The sequence below is a fragment of the Chinchilla lanigera genome, unplaced genomic scaffold (assembly GCF_000276665.1).
Source record: "Chinchilla lanigera isolate Chin_1 unplaced genomic scaffold, ChiLan1.0 scaffold00166, whole genome shotgun sequence".
Lineage (NCBI taxonomy): Eukaryota > Metazoa > Chordata > Mammalia > Rodentia > Chinchillidae > Chinchilla > Chinchilla lanigera.
In genome coordinates, this window is record NW_004955567.1 from 1,344,575 (window position 1) to 1,364,885 (window position 20,311).

At 49.4% G+C, this 20,311-nt stretch overlaps 2 protein-coding genes across 4 annotated transcripts in view; both read right to left on the reverse strand.

Annotated features, from left to right (window-relative positions):
• The window catches only part of LOC102025736 (immunoglobulin alpha Fc receptor-like), a 19,774-nt gene extending 12,067 nt beyond the window's left edge, over positions 1-7,707 (reverse strand). Inside the window, exons 1-5 of one of the 3 annotated variants that reach the window (XM_013509282.1) lie at positions 7,500-7,707; positions 7,027-7,080; positions 3,780-4,064; positions 2,603-2,890; positions 2,382-2,510 (exon numbers count right to left, since the gene is read on the reverse strand). In XM_013509282.1, the coding sequence (XP_013364736.1) occupies positions 2,382-2,510; positions 2,603-2,890; positions 3,780-4,064; positions 7,027-7,080; positions 7,500-7,533 (790 nt within the window). In that variant the 5' untranslated portion in view covers positions 7,534-7,707. Of the gene's footprint in view, positions 1-515; positions 686-2,381; positions 2,511-2,602; positions 2,891-3,779; positions 4,065-7,026; positions 7,081-7,499 lie in introns of all 3 variants that reach the window. The other 2 variants (XM_013509281.1, XM_013509283.1) reach the window with 2 other exon arrangements.
• LOC102010643 (leukocyte immunoglobulin-like receptor subfamily A member 3) overlaps positions 1-20,311 on the reverse strand; it is a 109,651-nt gene that overhangs the window by 27,773 nt on the left and 61,567 nt on the right.

Genomic DNA, 20,311 nt, shown 5'->3' on the forward strand with positions numbered 1-20,311 from the left:
CATGTCTCTATGTGTTTTCATGAGAAACCAATTTGAAGATATCAATATGTAATACAACAAGCATTGTTAATTTCCTACCACTTTGTTTGTAACTCTATTGTCTGTACTGTTCTTTTGCTATTTTGTAAAAGGTTCTGTCTGTTAATGTTTTCCTCCTTTCATTTTTAAAATAAAAAAAAAAGAAAGAATTATGTGATAGCACTACATAGACAGGCAGATGAAAGACATGAAGAAAGACAGGTTATGGAAGGAAGGGAAGGTGGGAAAAGGGAGGCAAAGAAAGAAAGAAGGAAGGAAAGAGAGAAAGAGAGCTGGCCAGGGGCTGCAGTTTCCTGACCCCAGAATCCCTGGGCTGCAGGATATGCACATGGCTCCAGGCTGGGCCAGGCGATCTTTACCGAGATTCTGTCACTTTGCGTCAGTCTCCCCGCTGCATATGCTGGTACTGTGCTCTCTCTGTCACCACAGATGGGGTTTTAGTGGTTTAAACCAAAGAGCACGCAGAGCTTGCTCACCACAGTTTCAATTTGCATTCCTGGGGTCGATAGGAAGCATCCACTAATATGCTGATCAAAGTTGTTCTTGTCTCCCGAGAAACACGTTTGTGTGGGGGGTTTGCGTGTTCTTCTGTCTGCACTTCCAGCTGAAGTTTTGGGAGCAGTGAGGAGGCACGAGCCAGATAAACCTCGTTTTTCAAAAAGAAAGAAAAAGAAAGGAAGGAAGGGGGTGGGGAGGAAGAACTTTTCTTGTCCTGAAGGTGGAAATGCGAGCAAAAATCAACTACCCAGAAAGTTTGCTCCATACGGGGTTGGCTGCCCTTTCTGTCCCCAAAGGGAGTCCACTGCTGGGTGACCACACGGGAGGGACCAGGCAAGAGGGCCTTATGGAATTTCTCAGACTAAATGTGCAACTCATCACTGAGCTTAGTACAGGAAATGGTTGCAAATCTGGAATGACTTGCTATTTGGTGTGGGGGCAGTACATGGATTTTCAGAGTACCGTACCCCAAGTACAAGGATTGACCTTTGCACTGAGCTACATCCCCAATCCTTTTATTTTTGAAACAGGGTCTCTCTCAGTTGCCCAGGCTCACTTTGAATTTAGGATCGTCCTGCCTCAGCCTCACAGAGTGCTAAGATTACAGCTATGTGCCCTTGCTCCTGGCTACATAAACTAAAATCAAAGTGAAGGAGCATCTCCTAGTGTGGCTGGTCCTAGGACAACCCCCTGATGGCTGCAGGTCACCTCCTTTTGCCAATAGGTTTAATTTATGGGAATTTTTGAGATTATCTTCACCATTTTTCTTACTTAGTCTGTCATAAGTACTATAAATACATTTTTAACTTTTTTATGGTTTCTTTGGACAGGTGTAGATTCTTTAATTTGGTTGAATTTCCCAGTCTTTTCCTTTAGGCAGGTAGATACTGTATCTTGCTAAAAAAATCATATCCCACAGTGTCAGCATGGTCCTCCTCTGTCTGCCTGGAAATAGTTTCCATTTCATGACTAGGTCTCCAGTCCACTGGGAATTGATTTTCCCATTCAATCGTTTCCACTCCTTCTGGGTGAATGCCCAACTGACCCTGCACAATCAATTGAAAATATCATTCTACCAGTTGATGTTGGTCTATCTATCCATTGATTAGTGGCTATCAAACTCAAGGGTGTTCTACCCTGAGCTATACCCCATGCCTCTTTAAGATGTTGAGACAGGTTCTTGCTGAGGTGCCCAGCTGGCCTTGATTTGTGATCCTCCTGCTTTAGTCTTCTAACACTGCGATGTTATGGTCTGTAGCTGCCACACGCTTAGCTCGTGGCCTGATTGGCCAGCACTGGAAAGGCGAGTGTGAGAGGTCAGGGGGCTCCCTTCATAGTCACCAGCAGCTCTACCTTCTGCAGCACATTTCATCCTCTCCCTCTAAGCAGAGCAATATAAACATAGGCTCACGATTCCACTCATCAGAGTCCTTTCCAGGCAAATACTCACGATGGACTCTAGACCTGAAGGTTATTCTGAGCATCTCCAGCTTGTGGAAAAGAGGTGAGTTGGTGAGGTCATGTCTAGCATCTGTGGTTTCAACAAGGATCCCCAAGGTGAGATGCTGAGTGATGGCCTTGCCTTTTCAATAGACTGTATGTGTGGTGGTGCACATCTGTGATTCCAGCACTCTGGGAGGCTGAGGCAGGAGGACTACATGTTTGAGCCAAGCCTGGACAACTTAAAGATTTAGCAAGACACTTTAAATAAATCAATAAATAAATGGGTGGATAGCTGGATAGCTAGCTAGCTAGCTAGCTAGATAGATAGATAGATAAACGGTGAGGGATGTAACTCAGTGTCAAAGCCCTGTCCCCCGTACAGGAAAAAAAGAAAAACTCACATGCTTTGAAAGGATCCTCTCTGGGGGACACCAGCAAAGATGTAGAGCATGAGTGTGGGGCAAACAAGAAGCGCTTTTCTTGAAGTCTGGGTGATACTTCACTGCCTTCTCTTTGCTTCTTAGGAAAGCCTGGGAACAGGACTCATGGAGCACCTGGGCTAGGATGCACCTACCTGCGATAACAAGCTCCAGGGCCCTGCTGGGTGCTGGGATGCACCTACCTGCAATAACAAGCTCCAGGCCATCACTGGGTGCAGACCAGAGCTGGGGGCTGCTGCTGTGCCAACCATAGCAGATGTACTTCCCTGTGAAGCTGCGGTTCACAGGGCCCAGGGTGAAGTTGCCCTGGTGCCCCTCATGCTGGTGCAGTGGCAAGGAGGTATCTCCCTCCTTGGCCAGGGCAAATCGATCAAATGGAGTGTGTGCTGAATGACAGTGGAAGGAGACGTTCTCTCCTGGTATGACTGCTGAGTGCTGATCCATGGAGAGGAAGGGTTTGCTGTACAAGCCTGGAAGAGAAGGCAGCAAGCTGTCAGCAAGACTTTATTTCTTTTCTTTCGTTCTTTTCAAGGTAGAGCCTTGCTATGTACCCCAGTCTGGCCTCCAACTCATGATCCTCCTGCCTCATCCTCCTGAGTCTGGGATTACAGGCATGTGTCACAGTACCCAGCCTAAGACACTTTCCCTAACTGATACAGAGTTGTAACTGAACTTTTGTCATGTTCGCCAGGGGCCCTAAGCCAGTGTCCACAGCCATGCCCATGTGCATAGTCTGTGGCACTGATGGGGCGTAGGGATCTCTATGGCAATGACCCGTGCCCTATGTCTAGGAGTGGAGAAACCTAGAGGATCTGTGACCAGTGACCCTTCAGGATTGTTGCGATGAAGTCAAAAGGCCTGTGATGGCCGAGAGGAGCACGGGGAGGGATGTAGCGCATGATGTTAGCGAAGAAGGACTCATCCGTGGTGAGGAGCGAGTGACACACTGCCAGTAACAGGAGCTGCAGGCACCGGACAGGGATGCTTTCTGGGGTCCTGTAAAGCTTTTGTAAAACTAAAGCTGTTCCACTGAAATAAGTCCGACATGACTGAAATATACGAGCAACCCAAGGTATAAATAAAATAAAGAACAAAATGAAAGATAGGCAGCAGAACAGGGAAAGAGATCTTTTGCAAAGAAGGAGACCAAGAGATACGGGAGAGGAAGGGAAGAAGGAAACATAGAAAGAATTGAGGTTGTTGTGGACATGCACCAACACCCGGTGATGAAGGGGATCACTATGGAGTACAAAGACGTTCCTATAAAAATGAACACTAAATCCACACCACTGGTCTAGAATGAAGTCTATCAGACACAAGAGGGGAAGCCAGGGTGAGGTGGAGCCCGAAGTCCCTTACCGGTCACCACCAGTCCCAGGGCCTTGCTCTGCTCGGACCAGCGGAGCCCTCTCCGGTACCGGCACCAATACTGCCTGGCAGTGCTGGCGTCCACCCTGCTGATGACAAACTCCGCCTGCTGCTGAAATCCCAGTTGCTTGTCCACCACCGTGAGTGTGGAGTTCGCGGGGACCAACAGTTGGTACAGGAAGGCCTCTGGTGTCCCCCCGCACAGGATCCTCACGGACGCGTTCCAGGGAACCACGGGCCCCGGCACCGCGGATATGGAGGGAATGGGGAGTTCCTCTGGGGAAAGAGAGCAGACTCAGCTGGCCACCACGTCAGACCACTTCCTTGCTTCTCTGTGGGGGCCACAAATCAGTGACAGCGTGGAAGGCCTGTCATCATTTCCTCGTGAAAAACAGCTTTTGGTGTTTTTATACATAAAATACATACAAAATAAAATTTATCTACTTATGTATTTATTTACCTGGTTTTTTGAGACAGGGTTTCACTATATAGTTCAGGCAGGCCTTGAACTCATCACGGAGCCAAGGCTGGCCTCAAACCTGCTGTGCCTCCTCCTGCATCAGCCTCCTAAGTGCTGGAATGATAGGTATGTGCCACCATGCCCAGCTTGTCTATAGCTTTTTGGGGAACTAAATTCCTTCATGTGTTTCTTCATTGAGGTAAATTTCATGTAGTATAAAGTTAACCATTTAAAGCACACGGCTCAGTGTGCTTTTGGTCCATGTGCAAGGAACCACTTGGTTTAGTTCTGCTTTTGTCTCCTCTGGGAGACACTGCACCCCAAGAAGCTGTCACTGGCTGTCCCCTCCTTCCACCCCTGCTGCCCCTGACCCCCCGAGAGGGCTGCTTGTGAGCGGTTGCTTCCACGGTGACCCTCACCCTCACCCGTTCTGCTCTGTGCTAAAGTGAGAGCTGAGGCTTTGGAAACCACATCCAGACCTTGAGGTGAAGACGGGCAGGCAGGCCTGGAAGCCGGGGCGTCTCAGCCAGACCCTGAGCTCAGCTCAGTGCTCAGCATGGCTCTGTACCTTGAGGCAAGAGAGTGCAGCAAGGGAAAGCTCACGGGAGGTGGGTGTTCTGGGACCTGCAAGAGCTCAACAGGGACCTAGGACAGGCGTGTTGGCCTGGGAACCCCGAGGTGCTGGCAGCTTCCTGCCTGTGGTTCCCTAGGGCAGGGAAATGAAGTCGGGAGCAGCTGAGCCTGCAGGTGGCAGACGCCTGTCCTTGGTGCTGGCCCTGACACAGGCTGGCCAGGAGGGTCATGCAAAACCTGCTGGATCCCTTGAGCAGGGCCGAGGCAGGGGCTCACCTGCTGCCCTGTGAGGGGAAGGGCGTGACCAAGGGCCGGAAGCAGTGGCCAGCGCTCCTGTCCTGAGCACCACTCAGCACAGCATGCCCACGCGCTGCCCGGGTCTGGCAGCTGGCTCTGGGGCTCCGGGCTCTGGGCGCACTGTGGGCAGCACGTGCTTCCCACAGGGACGGCTGTCTCCAGCGATGGAAAAGGTCTGGGGAAACTTGGGCTGTCACCCCTGGGTGGTAGCAGAGGTCTGAGATGGGGCCAAACTCCCATGACGTTGGGGTGGCCGCTAGACAAAGGAGCCCACTGCTGCCGGGGCGCAGGAAGCCGAAGCTGAACAGAGCTAGCAAGCGGTTGTAAGGGCGAGATGCGGACATTGCAATATTAATCCCCGTTACTGTGACCAGGTAAGGCTTACCGTGGAAGCAGCACACCAGCAAGCATGGTTATTTTTGTGGCGTTGAGTCCAGGACCTTCCCACATCCCCAGCCTTTTTCATCAGTTATTTGGCTTTCAGACAGGGTCTTGCTAAATTGCCCAGGCTGGGCTTTAACTTGCAGTTGCCCTGCCTTCGCTCCCCAGAGCGTTGGGATTAGAGGTGTGGGCCATTGTCTGTGCTGTGTGTCACGTGTGCCTGCTAAGAAGCTGATCTGCAGGTGGAACAGCGGTCACCAGGGGAGGGGCGGGAGGAAGGCCTGAGCAAGGCTGGGTAAGGAGCCCGGAACCCAGCTGGACAGCGGTGACACGTTCTGTGCTCAATGCTCAGTGGGGCGAGGAGAGTTTGTGATGCCCCATCGCATATTTCATGGGTGACTTAGTGGAAAGAGCTAGAAGGCTCTGAGCACCTAGACACAGTGAGGAGATGGAAACGTGGTGACCCTGGCTGATCAGTGTGTGCAGGTGCATGCACAGAACCATCTTGGACACCTGATAAATGTGTGTGTCACCACGTGCTCATCAGATATCTGAAAACTGTTTAAGGAGATGGAGACTTCAGCAACCAGAACGTGATCATCGCCCAAGTGTGCACAATTAGATTCTCACACTGTACCCATAAATTGGTACCATTAAAATAATGATTACCTCCCACACACACACTCAGGGGCAGATGTACGGGCTGTGGGCTAAAGCTGTATGCACAGCTTGGGTCTAGGCTGATGTGGGGCTCACGGAGGGTGTGTAGGAGTTTTCCTAGCAATGGGAACAGCAGGGTGGAGGGGCTGTGGGATAAGGCCTGAAGTTGATAAAGGGCAATGAATGAAGGAGAAACTAAGTTAAGGCCACTGTGGGCCAAGATCAGGGCCCAAGGGGGCAGATTGTTCATGGGAAGAGGAGACACAGCCGGTAGCCTGGGGAAGGAAGCGGGCGAGCTGAGCTGAATAGACCCCAAGGAGTGAGCTGTAAGAGGCAGAGAAACTGCTGTAGTTAAACACACAAACAGGCAGAGGTACAGTCTGTAGAAGATACCAGAAAAGAGAAGACACGGATGGACATGGGGCTCACATCACAGGAGCTGGGGGACGGAATATACAGGAGAACCTTAGTACTCCTCAGTGCTCACCTTAGTACTCCTTGGTGCACATTTTAGTTTTTCTTAGGCCTTTCCTTAGTACTCCTCGGTCCCTGGCTCTGTGGTAGAATACGCAGGGTGGGACTAAGGCGGCCTCTGCGTAAGTGAAGCGAGTAGACCCAGCAGAAGGAGGTGCAGACAAACAGAAGGACACAGGGAAGGACGCTGGGCAAAGGCGAGGCCTGACTTCCTCACCCTCAGAGCTGTGCGCACCCAAGATCCCGACGGCTCACAGCGAGCAGAGGTGGAGGCTGCGGGGGACACGGCGGGGACAAGGAGCGGGCGGGCAGTGGGCGAGGGGGCTGGGAGACCTTCCCATGCCGCTGTCCAGGTGCGGCACAGGGCGAGGGGGCTGGGACTCCTGCACTCACCTTCCTGTGCCAGAACAGGACCCGGAACCAGAACCGTGCGTGCCAGGCAGAGCACTGCAAGAGAGGCGGTGATGAGCGCCCTGAGCCCCAGCGTGAGTCTCAGGGAGATCCCCCTGGGGCGTGACGCGCAGAGTGAACACACGCACACACACACTTATAGCACACGCTTATAATACACACACACATAAAACACACACTTTTTCTCGCACAGCTCCAGTCTTGGCATGCACCTCTGTTTCCAACACCCAAACACCCCTCCTCTCTTTTGTGAGAACCCGGGAGCCACTGCAGTTCTGGGCAGCAGTCGGGGTTTACGCGCTCACCTGGCCTTGGTCAGGGACAGCATCTGGAAAGCCCAGCTCTCCGCGAAGGGACCGGGTTCCCTGGGCAGCCTCAGAGCCCTGGTGTTAGGAGCGGCCTTGGCTGTGGGGTCCCTGTGCCCCCCTCGAGCCCACTCCCACCTCGGGACTCACCGAGGCAGAGGAGGGCGGGGTCCCTGGGTGCCATCGGGCCAACCCGGCTGCTCCACCTGGCCTCCTGCTGGGGTGCACAGTGAGGACCCACACTCGTGAGTCAGTGCCGCACAGGAAGTGGGAGGTCACCGTCCCTCCCCAGGATGCTGGGTGTTCCTCCACAGGAAGGAGGAGAGGCCCCTCCTGCAGACTCCAACCTGGCTGCCTGGGGGCGCAGGGGAGACTGAGGCTCAAACCAGAGCACGGTGATGTCCAAATCCATCCTTAAATCTAGACCCACATGGAAGGGCAGGGCCCGGGGTAGAATGCAAGTGGGCACCGCACAGGCAGAGGATTCCTCACTGGGCGTCAGTCAGAGCTGCGCAGCCTGGCCGGTTCTGGATCTAGGAGTTGCCTCTGGGACTCACCGGCTGAGAGTATTTACTTAACCCTCTGTCTCTCTCTGTCCTCTCTCCTTCTCCTTCCCCATCTTTACGGCACTGGGGACTGAACCCAGGGCCTTCACACTGAGCAACTTCTCTAGCTGTTTTCATTTTTGAGACAGGGCCTCCCTGAATCACTGAGTTGCCCAGAATGGGCTGGAACTTGAGGTCCTCCTGTCTCAGCCTCCCAGAGAGCTGGGATCACAGGTGTGCACCACTCTGTGCAGCTAGAACTGTCTTTACACCAACGGGGATCCGTCGGTGAGCTCTGACACTTCCCAAATCAACAAACGGAAAAAGTGACCACAAGGCCCTAGACAGTTCCCCTGCAGTTTCCTTACATGCAAGTGACGTTATTTCAGTTCCAGTTGGAGCATTCACACCTCCTAGAAAGCCCTCCTGAATCAGCAGCTGAGAGGCTCCATGGCTGAATAAGACTTTACCCTTGCCTACCTGTGAGACAGCACTTTCTCCTGTGAGTTTTGCAGACGCTGCTTTGATGTCAGTTTGCATTTACTGCTGTGGGTGCCGCCGCACCTTTTTTCCTAGGCCGATGGCTTGCCTCTTTTCTCAGAATATGTATAGAATGATTGTTTAAATCAAGATGACTTGATTACTATTGTTTTTCTCTGTGGATTCTTGAATCACTTAGACAGAGACTGCTGAGAGGTGACATGGTTTGCATTGGAGGACTAGATCTTTCCCTGCTCCGTAGCCCAGATCAGCTCCTTGCTCATTACAGCCTCAGCCCACCTACCAAGGACCTGCAGGAGCCCCAGGAAGTCTGGGAGGAAGGTGAGCTGAAGAAAGACATGTTAGGAGCAGGAAAGAGAAGCACTGAGCATTCACTGTTTCCTGGAGCAGCAAGTAAGAACCGGGCTTTGTTCCTGGGCTGCTAAACTGCAGTGATGTTGGGATCTCACAGAGCCGCCCCGGGGAGCTGGTGGGGAGCTGAGGATGACATAGCTGGGACTCCAGGGACACCTTGCCTGGAAGACAGGGTTCTGGGGGAGCTCAGAGATTGGGAAACCCTGGGCTTTGTTCTCGGGTTGCAGCAGCCGTCTCCTTGGTGTTAGAGAGCTCCCATGCAGCAGGTGGAGAACCTCAGTTTAGCAGACAGAGAAGCTCGGGTTGTCCTGCTTCTCTCTTCTGTCACCACTGCCCACAGCCTGAACTTTGAAATAATGCCAGGGATTCCTGAAGGGAACTGGCTTTGCCAAAGTTCCCAAAGCTGAGACAGAAAAAGGAAATTCTAATGGTAAACACTCCCAGGATGCCCCTCTCCAAAGCAAGGGGGAGCTGCTGGAGCTCTCAGCTCTCCATCCTGGGACAAAACGAATATGATGAATGTGTTTCTGGGCGCCATTCCGATGGAGTCTCTACAGACCACCATGTTTCCTGCCTGGATGGAGAATAAGAGTTTGGGCTAAAACCTGGGAGAGAGAACAGAAGAGAAACGGACAGAGAATTGGTGGATGGCACCTCCCAATCCTTCACTATTCCTCAGTGTCTGAACAGAGCGCCTACTCTCAATCTTGCACATTTTTGTGTGTTCTTCTGCTTCTATGTCTCCTTCCTGCTTTATTCTCTCTGCATACATCTCTAGGTCACCTTATCTTGTTCTCTCTCCAGCTTTGCATTCCTGCCTCCAGCAGTGCTGCATCTCCGTGGTGGTTACTTTTATGTGCCACCTTGACTGGGCTCTGGGATGTCCAGTTTGTCACTTTAACACAGCTTGTGTCTGTGAGGATGCAGGAAATGACCACTGGACTTGGGAGACCAAGGAGTGCATAGTGTCCTCCCAGTCAGTTGAGGTCTGCTAAGAATTTTCCAATGGAACCAGCAGAGGAAGAAGGTACTCCCCCACTCCTGACTGCTTCCAAGGGGACCCCAGGCTTTGCTGGACTTGGGATCCTCACTGAAATGCTGGCTCTTCTCAGCTCTCAAGCCTGCCAGCTGCTGGGATACTCGTGGGCTCTCATGGTTCCATGGCAGGACTCGGCCTAGAGCTGGACCTGAGCTCCCTGGCCTCCAGGGCCTGCTCCCCCCAGCCAGATGTGGTCTCTGAGTGCAGCTTCAGCCTGAGCACTGGGTGAGGTGAGGGTTTGGGGAGAGGAATGAAATAGTAGTTTGGGGAAAGGATCTGACTACACGTGACCACTGATGACACGGCAAGATCGACCACATGGAAATCTGACCTCTCTCCAGGTTTCTCTTGATGTATGTGCAAAAAATAACCAAACAAGCAGATAAAAGACAGCAACAAAATACATTCTACATGGGGAATTGGCACATATATCTATTGCATCTTAATTCTTTTTTTAATTTAATTAAATTTATTGGTACAATTTATGTATACACAACAATCATGTTCATCATAGGGAATTTGTACCTTAATTCTTTTTACTTCCCCTTCCGCTCCCCTCCCTTCCATCTCCCCACTGGAGTCTCCAAACACAGTCTCCACTGCACAAGAAATTACATCAACTATCAGCAAGTGGAATTATATTAAATTAATTTCTTGTGCTCTTGTGTCCTTCCAGAGTTATCCAGAAAGATCCACCCTTTATTCCTGTATGTCCTTACCCCGAGCATGGGGACGTTGTCTGTGACAAGCAGAAATACAAGGTGGAGATTTATGTAGGAAAATGTTTGTGCACATGGAGAAGAATCTGGTATTTCTGAAGAAGACATGTGGCAATGTGTCAAATGACAATGTTTCAAATCCCCCGGGCTTACTCAAATAAATTCCAAGGTTTGTATGCAAATGCAAACAGCGTACAAAATGATGACAATCTTAGAGAGGAAGAACAGATGAGCCAATTTTAAGAGACACAATAAGGCTCCATAAAGTGCAAAGTTGTCATGAGAGAGGACTTGGAGAGAAGGAGACAAGAGATGGAATCCGAAACGAAGTGTTACTTGTAGTCGCTTCAGATTGGACAAAGGCTGCAGGTGCTTCCCACGGAATGGAGTGCTTTTTGAAAATAGCATGCAACCAAAGCACTATGTGGAATGGTGAAAATTAACTCAAATCCATGGTCACATTATACAAACACTTGCTATTTTCTTATTACTCTTTTAAAAATTATTTTTAAAAAATTGACAAACCTGTATGTATTTATGGTGTAGAACATGATGTTTCAACAGACGACCACAAGGGCATAAAGACAGCAGGGATAGCGACCTACAGATGTTTCTCCAGCACCCACAAGCATTTCTAGTCTGCACAGCAAGAATCCTCCTGTTTTGCTGATCCCTGAAGTAGGGTGAGACCCGCATACTTTGATGGGATTGTGGTTCCCAGGGACTCCCCGGGACTTGGGAGCTTACAGTCTGGAGGGGAACATGGTGGAGGATGAACGGCAGGGTGAGGTGTGTGCAGCAGTGGGGAGCTAGGCAATCAAAGACGGGGTGACCTCAACCATGAGGTCAGAAAGTGTCTGTCAGTGCAGAAGACCTTGGCCTTGAAATCTCAGAAATCACAGAAACGAACTTGGTGAGAGAAGACTTTGGAAAGCAGCATTTGGGGCAGAAGGAGGAGGACATGGCAAGAGTGAGCCCAGGGTCGGTATTTTGAATCACGAGGCACTTGATACAGCTTCCAACAGGACTAGAAAGTCCATCTAGTTGGGTCGCAGAGGTCAGCAGGTGCCACGGGGAAAGAGCACTGTGGGCAGGCAAAGGGGCTCAGATCTGTCCAGCGGGCAGTGAGAACCGCGGAACCATGCAGGAAGAGGAAGCGCGCAGATCCCTGTGGGAAGGTGTGGGAGACCCCACACAGGAAGAGCTCTGTGTGCAGGACAGCAGGGCAGTGCAGGATGCCAGTATTACGGGATGGCGGGTTCGCTTTGGAAGGGGCACAGGAACATAACACATCTTAATCTCAGCCCTGCTTCTCCCTCTCCTCCTCCCTGCTGCTTGTCTCTTTCCACATCTTTTGATTGATTGATTGATCGATTGATTGTGGTACTGGGGGTTGAACCCAGCGCTTCACAGAAAGCTGCATCTCCAGGGTTTCTCTTTGATTAAAACACGGTTGCTGTACACGAAGTCTGCACTCATCACAGGGTAGAGGACTCAACAGGTCTGGATTCTTTTACTCCTCTTCCCTCCCCACCCATCTTTCTCTGTCTCTAATCACCTGTCCCCATTTCCACAGTTGTTATTATTTTCACCTCACATTTATGACATTCAGGGATTGCACGCATTGTGGAATCTGGTACAAGTGCCTGCCATCTGAAATCTCTTCACTTCTCTTCCCTTCCATCCTAGGTCTCTGGACCCCTTCCCATTCGCAAAAGTTCCATCTCCCTATTTCCTTCTACCCATCCTTTGTTTTGCTCGAACCTTTTAAATTTTTTAAAATTTTGAGACAGGGTCACTCTAAGTTTCCCAGGCTGGACACAGCTTGTGCTCCCCTTGCCTTAGGCAGCCCCTCCCACATATCAGGAGATGTCCCTCCTGGTTTCCTGTCTTCTCTCCTTCAGTAAATTATTTCTTTATTAGTGTACGTATTTCTAAGTTTCTCGTATAAAAGAAGCCGTAAGATGTTAACTTTCTCAGTCTGCAGAATTTCACATAACATGGCGGATTCCAGTTCCATCCACTTTCCCACACCTGAGGTGTTTCCATTCTTTATGGCTGAGTAGTATTCCAGGGAGTATACATACAGGTCACACTTTCTCTATCCATTCCCTTGCTGATGGGCACCCAGGCATCACCAGAGCCTGGCCGCCATCCACCCCAGTGCTGTAAACTCAGGTGTGCATGTGTCACTGTCCTGCGCAGTCCTGCATCCTCTGGGGACTAGCAGGAGGCATGCAGCTGGGCCCTGTGGAGTGACCATGTCCAGGAATGTGTCTCTCTCTCTCTTAAGGTCCTTCCACTGTGCCCCTGGGCTGTCAGTCTGGAGTGAGAAAGAGCGTGGCCCAACACAGATTCAGTGCGTCAGGAGTTCTGCATACACACACAGGTGGGCTGAGTAGTTCCTGGCGGGGTCCATTGCCTCATCTTTGCCTTCTCCATGGCTGGTCCCAGCCTCTAGGGGGCGGCCCTGAGGCTGGATCCAGGAGCTCCACCCCTCCCAGCCTGGTGGTGGCTTCCGCCCTTCCTGAGCCTGAGGCTACCTGGCTTCTCATGTTCAGCTTCCTCACCGGGCCTTGTTCTGGAAACCTGGGTGAGTTTCCAGGCCTGCTGTAACAAACTGCCTCAGGATTGTTGCTTAAAATAGCACAGCTGTGCTCACTCTGGCTCTGCAGTCAGAAGTCCGGGCTGTGCTGCGCTGGCCACACTGCCTCCTTGCTCCTAGGGCTCCGGGGAGAATCCACTGCCTTTCCTCTGCCACGTCCAGATGCCCCTGTGTCCTTGGCTCACAGGCCCTGCTCCCCCTCAGAGCTGCGGCAGCTGGTGGGGTCTCGGGCTCTCCTGCTCTGGCCCTCTCTCCCCTCCCTCCTCCTCTCTCCTGTGGGCCCTTGTGGATAACCCAGGAAGTCTCCCACCTCCAGGGCAGCTCAGAAACTCCCTGAATTCCTCCTCTGCCACCGGAATCTACTGTCCTATGACACAAGCACCCGCAGCTCCAGGGTCAGAATGTGACATCATTTTGGAGCAGCTGCTCTGCCTAGCACCGTACACAATTTGCTATCCTGAATCCTCCTTCCCTAAACACCTGAGATTGTTCTGATTGCTCTTATTGGGCCCTGCATGATGCTGGTTCTAGAAAACTCTGGAAAGAAGAAGGCGGGGCAATGAGCTGCCATTCAGGACACAAGCTCCCTGACCTGCAATTATGAGGACCAGAGGGTCACTGAGTGCTGAGAATCCATGAGGAGAATGAAGAAAAGAAGTGGAACATCTGTAGGACCCTGCGTGTGCTGGAGTCCCAGACCCAAGAGGACGTCCTTCTGGAATGTTCTGTCCTCAACCTCTGGGATGTGAGATCCATCTTCCTTGTAGAGCTTGAATGTGCCAAATCTATGAAGTGAGTCTTATTAGAGAACCACACGCTGTCCTTGTGGAACCATGGGGCCTGGCCAGGCAGACGGGGAGAGCTTGTCAGGACATCCTGGGGAGAAGGAGGCACAGGTTTAGAGAGCAAATGTGAGGGGTCCCCGCATCCCAGGGCTCAGCCTCCTCCTCCTCCTCCTCTTCCTGAGCCAAGGCTCCTTTCCATATTAGTGGTGCTGAGGCTACATGGAGACCCCTACCACACAGACACAGCCTGTCTTCACACAACAAAGTGTGTAACCTGAGAATTTTCAGCAAGTCCTGAACAACGCACGCTTAGTAGGTTTGGTCCTGCAGAGTCAGTTACCCAAAACAGGCCAGCTTAGATGGAACAGAAGGGAAGGCCCATGCAAATGAGGTAACAACGCCAGCTGAGGAGAGACAGCAGTAAGAGTGTGGAGCAAGAGCGCTCTGGTTCACGATCACCCACTCAGAAACACAGCTGCACACACGCAGTGAGTATACTGCTGTCAATGTCCCAGGCCTCAGGGGTGGGCTGAGACAGCCCCAGGGCCACAGAGCTGAGCAACACCGCGACAGAACGAGAGGGGTGAGTCTTGTGGTCATGAGCCCCGCCCCTGGCCAGCGTGGTGCTGTGGGTGCAGGGATGCCCTGGTTCTATGGTCTCTGCTTTGGGAGGGGGGAGCTGAAAGCTGGCATTTGGCTTCTCCACTATTCTGGGTCCCTTTGTGAGAGGCTGTCATGGAAACCTGGGGAGGAATAACAGGGTTGGACCATTTTGTGCTGGTTGAAGCACAAAGATGTATGTGGAGCTTGCAGTGCCCTGTGCACGAATCCTGGTAGTTCGTCTGTATTCAGATACGAATGAATTGCTCCAGAGAAAACAGGTAGCAGATCAACATTGCAAGAAACACAATGCAGATTCAAGACAACAGCACCACGCAGCCAGGCACAACCTGCCAGCCCTGTCCAGCCGGGACAAGCACAGAACTCATCATATTGTTGTACCCGAAGGTGAGTCCAGCCAGTGACCTCACTGGACCATGCAACAAGACCATTGACCTCAGGGAACAGGAAGAAACCCAGTCCAGCTGGAAAATGTGACACCAGGGTCTTCCTGAACAAGGTCACAACCAGGTTCCTTCTAGAATCCAGGGCCAGAATGAATGGGTCCACCTCCCCCAAAGAACACCCACAGGAGCCAGAAGAGGTGCCGTCTCCTCAAATGTGCAAGTGTCAGTGTAAGCTCCTATGGATTATGGAAAATCAGGAAAATGAAATTTAACTTCTGGGACTCAGTGGTCTCTCTGTGATCCCCAGGAGAAAACGATGAGAGGATTTAGAAAATAAAGACAAGAGAGGATAGCCGGGGTCAGGTGGAGTTACCGCTTGCCTGATGAGCACAAGGACTGACTTCAACAGTAGGAGCCTTTATTGCATACTCTTGCAAAGTTAGTATCAGGAGAGATAATGTTGCCTAGCAACTAACGACTGTAATTGTCCAAGCAGGATACTTCTTTCAATACTGAGGTAGCTTGACCACCTGAGGCACTCTGGCTCTGCTCCACCCTCGCACACATGACCAACAACCAACTCCAGGGGCTCCCAACATTAACTAACAAAATTAATAAATCTCTAGTGAAAGATCAAGAAGAAAAGTAGGTCTGTGAATTGACTGCTAAGGAATTCAAAATAACATCCTTAAGAAGTTCATGGAACCAGAAGAATATATGATAGAAGATTAGATTTTTATAATCAATTTTTGAACAACTGAAGAAGTTTGCCAAATAAATAGAAACAATAAAAAGAAACTGCAGATGAAGTACACAATAACTAATATGAGAAAACTTAGTAGAAGTCTTTAACAGTATATTTGATCAAACAAGAATCACTGTGCTCGATTGTCTAATCAGAAGAGGTAAAAGAAACAAAAAGGTGAAGAGAATGAAATTACAAGAGCTATGGACTAGCATGAAGACGGTGAATGTCGTCTTTGGAGTTTAAGAGGAAGTACAGAATAGAAAGGAGCAGAAAGCTCATGTAAAGAAATCACACAACACTTTGCAAACCTGTAGAAAAATGTAAATATGCACTCAAAGCACATCAATACCTTTGAGCAAAACAAGAGAACCAAATCATTGGCAGATCCAAGGCAAATAAGACCCTGAGCACAGCCAGAGAAGCAGACAGCATGGAAGGGGCTCAACTGGCGCCTCTGCAGAAACGTTGGAAGCCAGGAGGGAGTGGGATGGTATCAAACTGCCTAGAGGAAAAGCTGCCTACAGGAATGGTGCACTCCACAAGGTGTCCTGCAGAAGTAGAAGGAAAATGAAAGCTTTCTCAGGAAGTCAGGTGAAGGAGCTCATCACCAGCAGGCCTGTCTTCACGGAGTGCTAGAGTCCTTCAAGTCGAAAGACAAGGGTGTTACTGCTGATGCTGCGATCCTTTACCTAGAGGACTCCAAGAATATCACAGGAGACTTTAGATCTGCTAAGAAATTCAGTAAAGGGGTGGGACCCAAAGTCAACATCAAAGAAATGGAATCAGGGTCTTTCATCTCTCTACATCAAAGATGAGCTAAGAACGAAAATTTCACCAAAGAAGCAACTCCATTTCAATTCCATGTGCAAAAGGAAAATGGGAAGAAGCCTAACCTGAGGGTAGGGGGCAGCACCTGTGCAGTGAAAAGCACAGAACCCTGAAAAAAGAAAACAATGAGACACCAGAGGAGGGAAAGATCGCTCCTGATTATAGACTGGCAAATTAATGTTGTTAAAACGGCCATGTTGCTAAAAGCAATCTATAGATTCAATGCAACCCCATCAAATTACAAAGAATGTTCTCCACGGAACCAGAAATTATCCTAAAACCCATGGAAACAAATGGACCCAGAATACTCAAAGCAACCCTGAACAAAAAGAATCAAGCAGGAAACATCACAATGCCTGATCTCAGATGCAGCACAAATACATGGCAACAAAAACAGCGCGGCACTGGTACTGGCGCAGGCGCAGGCACATGGACCCATGGAACAGAGCAGAGGACACAGAGCAAAACCCATGCAACCACAGCCATCGGATTCTTGACAGAGCTGCCCAAAACTACGCATTGGAGAAAAGGCAGTCTCCTCATCTAATGCAGCTGGAAAACTGATGTCCGTGCGTATAAGACAGAAAGTAGATCTGCGTCACTCACCTTGTACACAATCAGCCATATGAATTAAAGACCCAGGTTTAAGATCTGAAACACTGATAGGGCTGCAAGGAGACATGGGGGAAACATTTGAAGTCCTAGGCACAGGCAAAGACTCCCTGAATGAGACATTGACGGCATAGGATACAATAGCAAGAACTGACAAAGGGAATTGCATTCGATGAAAAGCTGCTGCACGACAATGGAAAGAAAAATGAGTGAAGAGACAGCCTACACAGAGGGAGAAGAGATCTGCCCACTACTCCTTGGGCAGAGGATTAATATCCAGGTAGTAAAAAAATTTAAAAACAGCAAAAATAATGAAACTCAATCAATAAATTGTAAAGAAACTATTTGCACTTCTTCTCAAAAGGATGAGTATAGAAGTGCAAATAGTCAATAAATGTATGAAAAAATGTCCAACATCTAAGCTATCATGGAAATGAAAATCAAAACTACATTGAGTTGGCTGGAGAAAGAAAATGTAAGGTGCATCACAAAAGGTATTCAGCCCTAGGAGAATGAAATCGGATCAACCGCAGGAAAATTGATGGACAGGAGACGGTTATGTTAGGTGACATCAGCCAGAGTCATGAAGCCAAACAGCACGTGTTTCCCCTTGTATGAAGAATGTAGAAAAATTTTGTAAAAGAGAGATTAGAAGAAAAAAGAAAGGGGTCTGTCAGAGAAGAGGCTGGGGATTGGGAGTGGCAGGGGAGAGAAGGGTGGAAGAGAGGGGGTGTGATTAAAGTGTGCTGTGTGTGTGCAGAAGTCTGCAAAAATGAAACCTACCGTTCTGTGTAATTAATATGCACTGATACAAAAGAATGTTAGTGCATAACGCAAAGCATCCGAAAGTAGAGGACTCCCTGGGAGAGTAGGTACGAAGTCAGCGTGGGATACGCTCATCCTGAGGCGGTGGTGTGTAAATCACTGCTATCCCCAGCAGGAGGGTGGAAGACAAACTCTAACACTGGTAGTTACAGAGTGGCTGGGAGGGTCCTGGGGACAGACGGGGCCGTGCTTCCAGGGCCCCGCTGTGCCAGCCACATGTGATCCACCCACAGGTGTTCTCGGAGTCAGTTACCGGCCCACACACTGTACCCGCCCTCCCATCGCAGGGACACTTTCTGTTTGCGGACAGACTCACCCGTCTGTGCCCAGGTCCTCTGGACCAACAAGAACCCCGTAGAGACAGATTCATGACCGACGGAGCAGTCCTCACAGAGCCTGCTCCCAGCCCCTCCTCCCCCGGTGGCCTGTGAGTCTCTGCAGCAGACCCTGCGCAGTGAAGGCCAACTCAGCACCCACACCCACCACCCAGAGACAGGGCTCCGCTGGGCAGAGCCAGGCCCCAGGCCAGTATGCCCACCAGGAGCTCCACAGCCCATGTTCCCAGTGGGACTCACCAGGACACAGCAGGCTGAGGACTGCGGGCGACATCCTGCTGCCTCTGCCCACAGCAGGCAGCACCCCAGCAGCCGCACAGATGCCGGAAGGGCCAGCTGCTCCGGTCCACAGGGTGACCACAAGAGAGACGCTGACGTGAGGAGCCCTTCCCGCCTTGCAGGGAGAAACACCTGGAAGTCATGCAGGTGATGGCCACATCTTCACAGCAGTCGCCATGGCTGGTCACGGGCGCATCTCAGATGGAACCCTCCCTATGCAGAGTGATCAAGTGTGTGTGTGTGTGTGTGTGTGTGTGTGTGTGATGCATTTTGCTGGTTTTTTGCATCTTAGATTCAATTCTTCCTCATGTGTAACCTATGAAATATCAAACAGACATTATTGGTGAGCGTGACTCCTCACAGTATCCTCCCTTGTGTCTTCTAGACCACAGTGTACATTTATTTTTGCTTTTTTTCTCCTTTCCTCTTTTGTTGATTCTGAGTTCACTGTGCAGAGCCCTCACCCCTTCATCCTTTTTTTTTCTTTTAGAGATAAAAGAATGAAAACCTATTAACAAACACACATACATTTACAAAATAACACAAACAATACAAGTAATACAGAATTTCAGACAAGGTGATAGGAAATTAACAATGGTTGTTGTATTACCTATTGATATCTTCAAACTGGTTACTCAGATAAACAAATATAGTCATATAAGATTGATCAAACAATTAAACATCAACTGTTCCTTTCAATAAAGCAATAGAAGTCAGTAACACAAACCTCTTAACTATCCTATGTGTGTGAGTAGATAGATAGCTACAAACATACATACATACATATTTTTCCCTTCTTTCTGTTCCATCCTCCCATTAGTCTTTCCTTTTGAGCAGTTTCTTTCCCTTTCACAATATATATTGTACCTTTCAGATTTTATTCTTTCAGGCTCTTACACTAGTGAGAACATCCAGTGTTTACACATGCGGGTCTGATTTATTTCACTTATGAGTATGGACTCTAGTTGTGTCCATTTACCTATAAAATCCTCAAGTTTATCTTTCTTTATAGCTGAGTAATAATACATTATATAAAAACACTACAACTTTTTATCCATTCCTCAGTTGGCAGGCATTTGGTTTGCTTCCAGAATTTAGCTATGACAAACTGTGCTGCTATAAACATGGGTGCACATATATCGCTGTGATACATTTTTTAATTCTTCTGGAAAAGTACCCAAAAGGGAAATAGTTGGGTTGAATGGGACCTCTAATCCTAGTTTACTGAGGAAACTCCAAACTGATATCTACAGTGGTTTCACCAGGCTATACTCCCACCAAGAGTGGAGAAGTGTTCTTTTTTCTCCACAGCCTCACCAGCATTTGTTATTTGTTGATTTCTTGATGATAGCCATTCTTATTGGGGTGAGATGGAATCTCAGTGTTGTTTTAATTTGCATTTCATGAATGACTAATGATGTTGAACATTTTTTCATGTATTTACTTGCCATTTGTATTTCTTCATCTGAAAAGTGTGCATTCATCTCAGATACCAATTTTTGGATCGGGTCTTTGAATTTAGGGGGGCTGATGTTTTCAAATTCTTTATATGTTCTAGATAGGGACAGTTGGCTAAATTTTTTCCAGATTTGTGGGTTTTCTTTTTACTGTGTTGGTGATTTCTTTAGATGTGCAAAAACTTTTCAGTAAGATGAGATCCCAGTTGTTGATTCTTTGAAGCATTTCCCGTGCAGTTTGGTTTTTGTTTATGAACTCTCTGCCTACCCCTATGTCTTCGAGGTTTTTACTAACTTTCTCTTCCAGCAGATGTAGTGTTTCT